Source organism: Musca domestica, unplaced genomic scaffold (assembly GCF_030504385.1).
Source record: "Musca domestica strain aabys unplaced genomic scaffold, Musca_domestica.polishedcontigs.V.1.1 7, whole genome shotgun sequence".
NCBI lineage: Eukaryota > Metazoa > Arthropoda > Insecta > Diptera > Muscidae > Musca > Musca domestica.
The window spans coordinates 22,490,996-22,504,491 of NW_026712383.1; the positions used below are offsets into that span (position 1 = coordinate 22,490,996).

At 35.3% G+C, this 13,496-nt stretch overlaps 1 protein-coding gene across 2 annotated transcripts; it reads right to left on the reverse strand.

Annotated features, from left to right (window-relative positions):
- Positions 1–8,509: 8,509 nt before the first annotated feature.
- On the reverse strand, positions 8,510–11,548 carry LOC131806126 (uncharacterized). 2 transcript variants are annotated; one of them, XM_059130050.1, is made up of 6 exons: positions 10,873–11,548; positions 10,679–10,800; positions 10,481–10,621; positions 10,209–10,421; positions 9,787–10,137; positions 8,510–9,733 (listed from the first exon to the last, which is right to left on the reverse strand). In XM_059130050.1, the coding sequence occupies exons 1-6, from the start codon at positions 11,174–11,176 to the stop codon at positions 9,563–9,565; spliced, it is 1,302 nt and encodes a 433-aa protein (XP_058986033.1). In that variant the 5' UTR covers positions 11,177–11,548; the 3' UTR covers positions 8,510–9,562. The 2 variants fall into 2 exon arrangements, with proteins under 2 accessions (XP_058986033.1, XP_058986032.1); XM_059130049.1 differs by having other exon boundaries at positions 8,510–10,137.
- Between the last annotated feature and the right edge of the window lie 1,948 nt (positions 11,549–13,496).

The window sequence follows — 13,496 nt, forward strand, 5'->3', positions numbered from 1 at the left end:
AAAATCTATTTAGAGTTGGATATATTTACGAAATGCCATGATTCGTAGTCAAATAATGTTCATAGTTGGTAATATCTACTTCTCATAAATTCCTAATGTGAACTTTTTTTATTACTGCAGCTCTGCAAAGTACGCATGGTGGTGTAGGGTATCATATAGTCGGCCCTGCAGGACTTTTGACCTACCCCTATTGGCTCCTTTATGATATTGAAAAAGAAAACAATGCCAAAATAAGAGGATCTCGCAGGGTTTGAAAAGTACTAAAAGGTATCACTTGTAGATGAAATCTGTAGTGGGTGATCGCATAGGGTTATAATTCCGTAATTAATGAGAGCTTAGCGGTAGCAATGGATTTTTAGGAAATTTAAAATTTAACTGTACGAATAGTACTAAAAGTCACTGATTTAGCACCGTAATAACTTTACGAAATTACGAAAATATGCGAAATTTATGCAAACTTTTTAATGTACGAAAAGTACTAAGTGGTACTACATTTATGATAAAGTGTGGAAATAGGATTGGATTTATGAATTTTTGTGTAGAGGCATAAAAATAGCAAAAAGGATATAAAAAGATTAAAAAAATATTTTGGTATTGTCACAAATTTACGGATTTGAAAGTTTCGACTCCATTTTTCAAATGAATCAGTTGTTGAGTATTTTGCCTCTCACAAATATAAATTTTTCTTTCAAGTTTTGAGGTCATTTAAGGGAGTTTCCAAAATTTAAAGATTCTTCGTTTAGCCGATTTGAGCATAAATCAAATTTTCTTATGATGATAGGCCATAAAAAGTTCGACTCAGCTTAACTAGGTTCTTCTTTAGTTTTCAACGGTAGTTGATGTTTTTCATAAAACAGTAATTTTCCGAAAAATTGTCTAACAATACTTTCCAATCATTATGCCATTAATTTATTCTTTGATTGATGGAGATCGATAATGATGGGTGAATGACGAGAAATTAGTAAGTGATCATAAACAATGGGGAAATATAATCAAAGAACGGGAGGCCGTGTTGGGTCCATAGCCACTTGATGCATGTTCAGCTTGTTTATAGTTAAATAAAAACAATTCTTTGGAATTGGATTCCAAAGGTTGTGGTGGTGGTTCCACATAAACAATGGCATAATCACTAGACATCATGACTACGTAATGAGATTTTTCTTTTTATTTTCGATGGGGCCAAAGTTCTCCCCACTAACACAATACACATTATCTCACTCACACTCTAATGTTTTCCTATGGAAGCTGTTAATTTGTTTGTTGCTCTTGTTGTTTTGGCTACGGCAAAGATTAAAGGGTACATTGTTGTTGATGTTGTTTGTTATTTGTTGCTGACTAGCTGCCTGGCCATTCACACATCCATCTGGGGCCTTATTTTGGTTTATGAATTTCTAAATTTTCTTAGAATCTCCCGGAATTTTCCAAAATTTTATATGAGTTTTGGGTTTTAAATATTTCCGCCAGAAAAATATTTGGTTCAAGTAAATTTCTTGAATACGATGTGTTAAAATTATTCGAGTAAGTTATTTGAGCTGTAGTATTGAGTATTCAGGCCCAACCCCTCGCCACATGGATGGATGGTTTGGTGTTTATTTCTTATCGATTTTTATTTTCATTTCCATTTATGCGTTGTTTTGGTATTAAATTTGTCAGCGAATTGATTGTTTTGTTCGCTATTTCTTTTGAGGTTTTTTTCACGCTCCGCATCTTCTTCTTCTTCTTCCTCATAACAATGAAAATATCAAAAAACTATTTTCTAAAGAATTTATGGGGCTATTTTTGTGAGTTGTTAAATGATTGCCTGCCGTCAATGGATCGCTGGAATTGGCCTCCTACATTAATTTGGCGGCTCGATATTTATTAGTTTAATGGAGGGAAAAAATCAAATAAATTTGTTCTTTATACATTTATTGGAATTTGTGTGTGTGTGCTATTTGTTCACTAATGATTCTCGGATGTTTCGAATAAATCATTTCAGACATTAAATGAAATGGTTAAATTTGAAAACACAAATGGATTTTTTATTATGAGCAAATGTATTTGAAATCTTCATTTAAAAAATTTGAAATATTTCAAAAATCGGAAAATTTTGAAAAAAAAAAAAAATCAATACCGAGATATTTTTAAATTCGGTAAAAAACTGCAACAAAGTCAAACGCCATAATTTTTACATTTATATACCCTCAGCCATATAGCTACAGAGGGTATATACAATTTGATACGGTCAAAACGTGCCTAGACGAAATAACGGTTTTAGACCCTAGGTCTCTTTGGACCAATTCCGTTTCAGAACATTTGGAGTCGATCTAGCGATGTCCGTCCGTCCGTCTGGAGTATCCGAGTATCCGATTTGGTCCAAACTTGGTACATCGTAATATTTTTGTCAAACTTAGTACGTGCTCGTGGATGGGCATTATCGGACGACTCCCTCTTGCACCTCCCTCGCAAAATGTTAAAAATTTCAAAGAAAATGTTTTATTGCACGGAAAGAGAAATTATTATCTGATTTTGCTCTAACTTTGCAAATCCTAATATTTTCATCAGTGCTAGGTCAAGTACGAAAATGGTCAATATCGGTCCACTCCTTCTGGCACCTACCCCACAAATGGTCGAAGTTCTTTCCTGCACAGAAAGGGAAGCAGTACTCTAATTTTGCAGATCCTAATATTTATGCCATATTAACTTAGGTCCAAACTTACTCCATAGAGGCTCAAGAGATTGAAAATTCATAACAGAAATCAAAATATTTTAAAATAATCGAACATTGGCTGTCGGCAAAACCGACCGATACATTTTTACTGTTTTTATACCCTCCGCCAAAAAAAGTATGGAGGGTATATTAAGTTCGTCATTCCGTTTGTAACTCATCGAAATAATCATTTTAAACCCAACAAAGTATATATATTCTTGATCAGCGTGAAATTCTAAGACGATTTAGTCCTGTCCGTCCGTCTATCCGTCTGTTGTAATCGCGCCATAGTCTAAACGAATTAAGATAGAAAGCTAAAATTTTGCACAGATCTCTCTTTTGTCTGCAGGCAGGTCAAGTTCGAAGATGTGCTATATCGGTCAACGATATCGTATAGCCCCCATATAACGGTACCCCCGATATTCGGTATTTTGATGATTTTAGCCACATTTTTCAATGGAATTGTCTGAGAATCCACACAAGTAGTTCCTTGTGGGTACTTTATACCTCGGCAGAGAAATATCTATATAGGTCCACAATATCGTATAGCCCTCATATAACGGTACCCCCACGGTATTCGGTATTTTGATGATTTTAGCCACATTTTTCAATGGAATTGTCTGAAATTCCACAAATGGAGTCAGTTGTGGACATTTTACCCCCTCAAAAATAATTGGCTATATAGGTCCACGATATCGTATATCCCCCATATAACTGTACCCCCCCATATTTTGATGATGTTAGCCACATTTTAAAATCCACACAAGTAGTTCCTTGTGAGTACTTTACCCCCTGAGAGAGAATTGTCTATACAGGTCCACGATATCGTATATCCTCCATATAACGGTACCCCCCGATATTCGGTATTTTAATGATTTTACCCACATTTTTCATCGGAATTGTCTGAAAATCCACACAAGGAGTTCCTTGTGGGTACTTTATACCTCGGCAGAGAATTATCTACCACCGTATATTATCCACCATATCGTATAGCCCTCATATAACGGTACCCCCGATATTCGGTATTTTGATGTTTTTAGCCATAGTTTTCAACGGAATGGTCACAAGGGGTTCTTTGTACACAAGGGGTTCTTTGTACACAAGGGGTTCTTTGTCAGCACTTTACCCCCCGACAGAGAATTCTCTATATAGGTTAACGATAACGTATAGCTCCCATATAACGATACCCAGCGATATTCGGTATTTTGATGATTTTAGCCACAATTTACCAATCGTATGGTCTAAAAATCCACACACGGAGTTCTTTGTGAGCACTTTACCCCGGAAACGGAGTTGTCTATATAGGTCCACAATATCGTATATCCCCCATATAACGGTACACCCTTATATTCCGTATTTTGATGATTTTAGCCACTTTTTCTGAAAATCCACACTTTACACGCAGACATAGATTTGTCTTTATAGATTGTGGATATATCCCCCCATATCGGCACCTTCCTATATTAGATATTTTAAAGATTTTAAAAGAATTTTTAATGGATTTTTTTTTTTTTTTTTTTTTTTGAAAATTTTCTAATTCGTTCCAAATGGTGGAGGGTATTCAAAGTTCGGCCCGGCCGAACTTACTGCTTTTTTACTTGTTTTTTTTTTTTTTTTTTTTTTTTTTTTTTTTTAATTTTATTGAATGAAAACAAAAAATGTCGGAAATAGCATCAAATTTTAGAATAAGTTTAGATTTGTTCGAATTGGTCCTTCAAACGGCCAATGAAACAGTTATACGCCTCCCGAATGTTGCTCTGCGGAATTTTGGTCCATTCCCGGCGAAGCGTTTGTTTGAGGTGATCGACACTTTGGTATTTTTTGGTGCCAACCTTGCTTTCCAAAATACTCCAGACACAATAGTCCAACGGATTGGTATCCGGATATTTTGGTGGTCATTGTGCGCTAGAAATGAAACGAGGAAGCGCATTTTGTAACCATGCTGAGTGCGATGGTGCTGAGTCCTGTTGGAAAGTCCAAGGTCTGCGGCCAAAAAGTAAGTACACCGTCCAGAATATTTTCGCGATAATATTCGGCATTTATTCTGATGCCACGGTCGATTAATAAGAGCCGAGAGCGACCATGGGCTGTTATGGCGGCCAACACCATCACCATGGCCGGCGCTTGAGTTATGGTGACCAACCGAAGGTGCACATTTTCAGCTGACCTCTTTGGCAAGTAAACACGACCATTTTGTTTCGGAGAAAACCAAATTTGGCAGTTCACCACTTTCAGCCAAGCGAAGCAACTCTTTAGCTCTTTATACCCTACACCAGTGTTAAGGGTATTAAGTCTTTGTGCATTTGTTTGTTACATGGAAAAGAAAACGAGATAGACCCATAGTTCCTTTGGGAGATCAGCATAGAATCACAATTTGACCGTTGTATCAGAATAAATGTCTGTCCGTCCGTCCGTCTGTCTGTCTGTCTGTCCGTCCGTCAGTCTATGTATTTTTGTAAACAAAATGCAGGTCGCATTTATTATTCGATTGAGATGAAATTTTCTAGATAACATTTATTTGGCTCAAGGACGAACCCTTTTGAAATTGGTGAAAATCGGTCCAAATTTAGATATAGCTCCCATATATATCTTCAACCGATTTCGGGTTAATTGTGCACCAAATGGCCAATATCAGTCCAAATTGTGTGAATTTTGCTACATCCGACCGAATTAAGCCTACAATATTGTACTTCAAATTTGGTGAAAATCGGCTCAGATATGGCTATAGCTCCCATATATATCATCACCCGATTTAAGGTTTCTTCCGCACCAAATGGCTAATATCAGTCGAAATGGTGTGAATTTTGCTACATCCGACCGAATTAAGCCTACAAGCATGTGCTTCAAATTTGGTGAAAATCGGTTGAGATATAGCTATAGCTCCCATATATATGTTTCATCCGATGTGGTGTTTAAGTCCCTCACATTCGTAATATGCACTCCACGAGACTGATATTTTGCATCAGATATCAGATACAGCCTAGCAATTCATGCTTCAAATTTTATCATGATCGGTTCCGATTTGAATATAGGTCCCATATATATCTTCATCTGATTTTAGGGTTCTTGTGCACCAAATGGCTAATATCAATCCAAATGGTGTGGATTTTGGCACTTCAAACCGAATTTAGTATAGAAATAAGTACTTCTGGTACCAGATATCAGATGCAGCCAAGAAATACCTGTTTTCAATTTTATGAAGATCGATTCAGATTTGGATTTCAGGTTTATTGTGCACCAAATAGCTAATATTAGCTCAAATGGAGTGAATTTTCGAAATTCAACTGAGTTTAGTATAGAAGGAGGAATTTCAAATTTGCTCCCATATATATGTTTCATCCGATTTGATTTTTAAATCTCCAACTTTCGGAATATGCACTCTACCATAATGATATTTTGTACCAGATATGTCATAAAGCTCAAAAATTGCAATATATACCTGTCTTTTACGAGAGTTCTACTAAATATGCATAGTGGTGTACACCCAGAGAAAAAATGACAACATCCGTGTATGAAATGACCACATCCGTGTATGATAGTGTATCAACCACGTTTGGTGTCAAAATGAGCACGCTGTTGTCATTTTGACACCGAGATTTTGGCAACGATTTCAACAACAGATGTGCATGAAATGAGCACATACGTGGTCATTTCGAGCACGCCCCGTTGTCAGATTGTCAACGCTTCGTTGTCAGATCGTCAACGCTTCGTTGTCAGATTGTCAACGCTCCGTTGTCGGATTGTCAACGCCCGTTGTCAGATTGAAATCAATGGTGGTCATTTTTTGATATCCGTTCCTTTTCCATTTTATACCCTTAGTAGAAGAAACGACATTTTTTGAAAAGTATTTTATTGAACGAAACCAATTACATAAATTCAATATAAATACATATTTGATTTAACAAAACAATTCGAATTACATATATTCAATGTATAGAAACAAATTAAATTAACTTAAATCTGAAATAAACTTTTCCATTATTCATAGGATATAAGTGAAATGGGTAAGTAATAAAATCTAAAATTGGTATTAAAAAAATTGTATCCTCATTCAGAGAACCAACTTCATACGATTGTAAATGGTAATCAAAGTTTTTAACTTTTACTTGGTTACATAAAATGTAAACATTTTCATTTTCAATTATTAAATGTTTAATTTTGAAAAGTTCAATTGCGGCATTATTTGTTGCTAAATAATAGTTTTTTTTATACCTAGTTCCCTTAAAAAAAATGTCATCAGACACTTTGCAATTTTGGTAATTTAAAACTGGCTTACTTTTTTTGTAACAATATTCCTCTTTTGCCAAATCTTCGATGGTATGCGTATTAATGATAACATTTGGTTCTAAGTTATCTTCGTGTTTTAATAAAAAATTGGAAAATTTCAATCCAGACTTAATAGATAATGAACGACAGGGATTTACTCTTGATGTAGTATTTCCTAAATAGGCTTTTGCTTCCTTGTGTTTAGCTTCGAATCTCATGCTCCAGAGATATTTAAGGGGACCACATTTTCGGATAGCTGTGGGATAGTGGACAAGAAAGTGGTGTTTCGGTTTTAACGAACCGTATAATGTTATATAAAGTGAATGGTGATCTCTAATTAATTCTTCCAATTTTATTAAATCGTCTTCTATATAACTTGGTCTTAAAAGTAAATCGATTATTTGTAATAATATTATAAAAACTTTCCAGTGATCGTTGGAGAAAGGAATTAAATCGCCTACCATTAAAGGTAAAAAATTAGTAAAACACATAGTTTCACTAGCTGTCATTTTTAAGTTATAGTTTTTCAATCTACATAAATCTAGTGGTCCAGATTTATTTCCCACTTCAATTTCTCCAAATTGGAATAAAGATTTTCTGCTGTTAATACAATCTAACGTAACAATATTTTCTTGAATCAGCCCGAGAATTACATTAGACATATCGTAGACACATATGCCCTCGAAAATGTCATGCATAATATCAAAACAAAAATTTTCAGTGACGTTAAAATTTGGTAAAGATTCGAAGATACACTTGTTTTTAATACCTGTTTCTTGAAAATTATTTTCCAATACATTTGAGTTGTAATTCTCTTGGTTTCTTAAACTATCTAAATGCTGAATTGCGTCGAATTGCATTTGGGACTTTTTTCTTCTACATACCCGGCAAAATCTTTTAGAGTTAAATGATTGCACGTAGCCTAAAATACTATTAACTGCTAAATTATCTCCAATAATTACACCTAAAATAAAATGCACCTTCTGAACACTTTGTTGAACACAAATTTCAACCCCTTCTTCTAGAATTTTTAACTCTTCTACAAGATTGTGAAATGAAACTTCATTTCCACGTTCTTTTAAATCCTTTGATGGTATAAACGCAGCAGTTAATATATAATCAAGTTTTGACAACAAGTGCTGTGGCATTGAAGGAAAGCTAATATAACAACCACATATGGAAAATGTATGGGTTCCAAGAGGATTATTAATTTGAAAATCATCCATGTAAAGGACATAGGGAATAACTAAATTGTACTGATATTTTAATAATTTAGTTTTATATAACTCACCGTTTGTAAAATTTTGTAAAACAGGTGAATTTAGGAATTTTTTGGAGTTTTCTAATGTCAAATCTAAGAGATTTGGAATTTTAAAAAGGGCACTTATCATGAATTTCAGTGGCATTATATAAATATTGGATAACTTTGGACCTAAACTGGGATTTCCGCTGATAACAATTTCCGAGACTTGATTGCTAATTACATAAACCTTTGGATCATCATAAAAGTTTAGTTCTTTTAAAATTTTTAAAAGTCTATATTCCGTTCTAGTTTCTTCGAAAGGATTTTTACAAAAGTTTAGTAAGTACCTTAAGTCTTCATAATTTGGATGATCAGTTATATATTTTTCAATTGTACATGAAATGGATGAAAGCAGAATTGAAACAGAATGTTGTATTTCTATAACATGATTTCTAGGCATATAGCTTTGACCATGTAATTGTAAAGACAGATATAAGGTTTTCTTTTTCAAAACATTTAAATCCTTTTCTATTGTATTGTTGTTAATAACAGTTTCACTGTTTGTATAATCATTTTCTTTTGATGATGACATTTCAACTGGCACATTAATGGCTTTAACCATTGGTGGAGCTTTTGTGTGATTCTTGTGAAGTTTTTCTAAATGAATTCTGAATGACGTAAATTTTGTAAATGTTTGCTTACAGTTGTCCTGAACGCATTGTACTTTTAAAAATTTAGTGGACATTAAATGGTCTGTTTTCAAATGAGCTATTAAAAGATTTGCCTTATCAAAATGCTTACGGCAACGAAAGCAAATATACATTTTGAATTGTACTTTAATTATTGTTGCAGAAATTAATAAGTGAAGTCAAATTAACTGATTTTATATCATATACAGTATTAATTTCATAAAAATATTTTTGGATAAAAATCCATGGAATTTGGCAGGCATTTGGATATTTTAAAGAAAGTGCATGAAAAATTTTAAAACATGTATCTAAACATTCGAGGAACGATTGAAATTTTAACAAATTGTGGTTAAAAAAAACATAAAAACCTTTTATATTGAAATCGGACAAACCCTCCACAATTATAAATGGCTGTATAGTTAATCCAGCATTGTAATACTTTTCAGTGACTGTATCAATTTGCCTTTTATAATCGTTAATTGTCGGTAGTCGCAGTACGAAACTTTCCTGCGAATCAGCTATTGTTACTTTTTTTCGTAATTTACCGTTTCCACATTTAAACCTAGCAGGTGATGGTAAAACTGAATTCAACAGTATTGCGTATATATAATCTTGAGCATCTGCAACCGAAATATAAAATAAATATTACTTTTAATGTTTATGATAAATCAGGAATTAAAATTTACCTATGCTGCTTGCCGTCAAAACATTTGCGAAGAGTTGTTTGCAATGTTCGTTATGAATATTTTTCCCATAATAATTGTAAATTTTTTTCTTAAATTGGTCCCATTTAGAAAGTAGAAGATTGCCTTTCTGTGGATACATAATATCGAAATCAATGTTGACCTAAAACGAAACATTAGTATCCATATACAAATAAATAGCTCATGGCTACTTACCAATTCTGAAGCTCTTGCATCGGACAACTTCGTCCATTCAAGGAGAAATGTATGGCTACTTAAATTTTTTATATCTCTTTGCCGTATGTTAAAAGATCTTTTCCATTTTTCGCAGATCGATCCCCAATCATTACATTCTCTTAGTAAGGAAGCTTTCAATGAATTTTCAACTGATTCATCAATTTCGGGAACATCTTTGTTACAAAAATTAGGAGATGTGTGAGTTGCTGCTTTGCTTGTGCTAGGCTCGGAAATCAAAAGCTTTATTCTTTTGGACTTCTTGTTTCTATACTTGGCATAAAGTTTTCCGCTTGCGTTGTTCTTTCCTTTTCTTGAAATGTAATAATAATCCTAAAAATAAAGACATATTATAAGTTAAGAAACTACATAATCAGATACGTTGTTTATATTGTTAATCTTACCCTCATTTCGTTTTCAAGAGGAAAAACGGAACAAATTTCATCCAATATGCGCATATAGTCTTGAGTGTAAAGAGTAACATTGTTGGTTAAAATATCTTCAATAATTATATTAATTATATCATCTCTTTGCTCGTCACTTAATTTCTTATTAACGCTACTACATTCAAGCGCTAGTTTCCCCTTCGAGGTATGTGTTAACAATTCCGTTAGATCCTATATTAAATAAAAAAACTACATTAACTATGCTTACACAAATATTACTCTTACCTTACCTCTGACAAAATTCCTTTGGCTTTTGAGCAGTTCGAACCTGTAGTGTCGGGAGTACCAGGAGTACTTGCAGGTGTCTCGTTGCGTTTCCACCATTCACCTATTTTAGATGGAACTGACATAGTTTCGTCATCAATCCCGAGCTATTGTTATGACAATATTAATACTGAGTTCAACTCTGTAAAACAAATAATACGTACCTTTCGTTTTTTCCAAGCAAAGAGCTTTTCTCTGAATTCAACACGCAGTCCCAATGGTGGCACTGCTTCCTTTAAATCTTCTTTTTTCAAGTACTGCAAGCTGCGAAATGTTACATGTGATGCTAAAAGAACAAAAAAGAAAATTCTTTGTTAATTACACTGATTAACTGAAAAATTCATTTTTATTTACTTACCTTTTAATTGTTCAAAAAGCGACTCCATATTTATTCCTTTTAAGAACTCCCTTAACATATAATCGTCCTCATTGTTTTCCGCATCTTGACTGCTGCAATGGTTTGTATCGCGAACCACAACAATATTGCCATCGATTTCTAACAACTCACCAATGATATTTTGAGGATCTTGCGAATTATTATTCATTTTCAATAAATTTTTTGCACAATGCGTCCTTTCTCTTTCAATAACACGGAAAAAATGGTAAATATGCAGCCGATTGCACACGAGTAAAAAAAATGACAACGGTGGTGCATGATTCATACACGGTAGTTGCTAAAATGGCAACGATCGTGTACGATTCATGCACGTCGGTGTACAAAGTAACAACGGTGGTGCATCATTATGCAGGTGGTGGTGCATAATTCATACACGACCGGTGTCATATTGACAACGACCGTGTGTGAATCATGCACCACCGTTGTCATTTTTTACTCGTGTGTAATCGGCTGCAATTACCAATATTACAAATGGACAAATTAAGCACGGCTGTTGTTGGTACCGAAAGTTGACCACGTCTCGGTGTCAATTTGAGCACGTTCGTGCACAATTCACCAACAGCCGTTGTTGAAAAATATAACAACGGGTCGTTGCGAAAATGACAACATACGTGCTTGATTTCGCAACGGGATTTTTCCCTCAGTGTAGGGTATCATATAGTAGGCGCCGCCCGACTTTTGAGCCTTTCTAACTGGTTTTCTTTTGAGTCTATTTTTTTTCTGTACTTCATAGAAAAATAATTTTGAAAAGTATTTCTTCATCTCAAAGAAACTAAATATTTTTTAACATTTATCTACTTTACAACTCATTCCTTTATCTGAAGAAATTTAAATTTTTTTTCAAATCTCCTTCATGACATTGTCATCAGTTTGAACACCCCCCGTCAAATACTACCTGTCGTTTCAAAAATTCTCAAACCATAATGAAATGTTTTGTTGTGTGGTAAATGTAAATGACAGGAATATTCTCAGAGAACGACAGACGGCAAGAACAACAAATAGCAGTCTTAACTTCTGGCGTTGTTGTTGTTGCTGTCGTTCCTGTCATTGTCAATTTCATTGACATAAATTGAATATTGTAAGGCATCAATTCATTTTAATAACATCTCAAGGTTTTTGTTGTTGTTGTTGCTGCTGATGTTGTCTCTCTGGTTTACCTTACAATATTATGTCGGTTCAAATATTGAAGAGAGCTGTCTGCCAATATGACAGTTAACATGTGATTATGATTGGCAGAAGCTGATGGTAGTCTTTGTGGTTAGGGTTTTTTTTTTGCCTTAGATCGGATGGAGAGGAACTTTTTCTTTTGTTAAAACTGTCAATGCCAAAAGTGAGGGGTAAGGAAGAATCGAAATTGAAGTTTTAATACAATTTCAGATACAATATATGTTGGATAAATAATTTTAAATTTCGGATAAGGAGAGAAAAGCTGAAAACTAGAGGGAGTTTTCATATATTAACGGGCTGAAGATAGGATCTATAGATGACCTGAATGATGGCTTTATAGATGAGCTGTATGGAGTCTCAGAAGACGAGGTGAAGAGAAGCTCTGCAGAGTCATATAGACGTGCTGAAGGTCGCCGAAAGAGAAGATGAGCTGATTGACGTTGAAATAGAAGATGGGCTGATGGACGTTTTATGAGATTATGGACGTCGAAATTGAGGAATAACTGAAGGTCTCTTATAGAGGTCATCGTTTATAGACGGGCCGGAGGAGGTCGCCTTTTATAGCTGGTCTGGGGGAGGCGTCTTTTATAGCCGATCTGGAGGAGGTCGCCTCTTATAGACGTGCTGGAGGAGGTCGTCTCTTATAGCCGATCTGGAGAAGGTCGGATCTTTTAGACGAGCCGGAAGAGGTCGCCTTTTATAGACGACCTGGAGTAGGTCGTCTTTATAGACGAACCGGAGGAGGTCGTCTTTTATAGCTGGTCTGGAGGAGGTCGTCTCTCATAGACAAGCTGGAGGAGGTCGTCTCTCATAGACAAGCTGGAAGAGGTCGTCTTTTATAGACGAGCAACAGTAGGTCGTCTTTTATAGACGAGCAAGAGGAGGTCGTCTCTTATAGATGTGCTGGAGGAGGTCGTCTCTTATAGATGTGCTGGAGGAGGTCGTCTCCTATAGACGAGCTGGAGGAGGTCATCTATAAGAGACGATCTGAAGGAGTTCGCCTCTCATAGGCGAGCTGAAGGAGTTCGTCTCTCATAGGCGAGCTGAAGGAGGTCGTCTCTTATGGACGATCTTGAGGAGGTCATTTCTCATAGACGAGCTGGAGATCGTCTCCTATAGACGATGAGCTGGATATCGTCTCTTAATAACGATGAGGTGGAGATGGTCTCTTATAGACGATGAGCTGGAGATCGTCTCTTAGAGGTTGTCTGTAAGAGACGACCTGGAGTTCGTATCTTATAGACGACCTGGAGTTCGTATCTTATAGATGACCTGGAGTTCGTATCTTATAGACGACCTGGAGGTCGTCTCTTATAGAGGACCTGGTGGTCGTCTCTTATAGAATACCTGGAGGTCGTCTCTTATAGACGACCTGGAGGTCGTCTCTTATAGACGACCTGGAGGTCGTCTCTTATAGA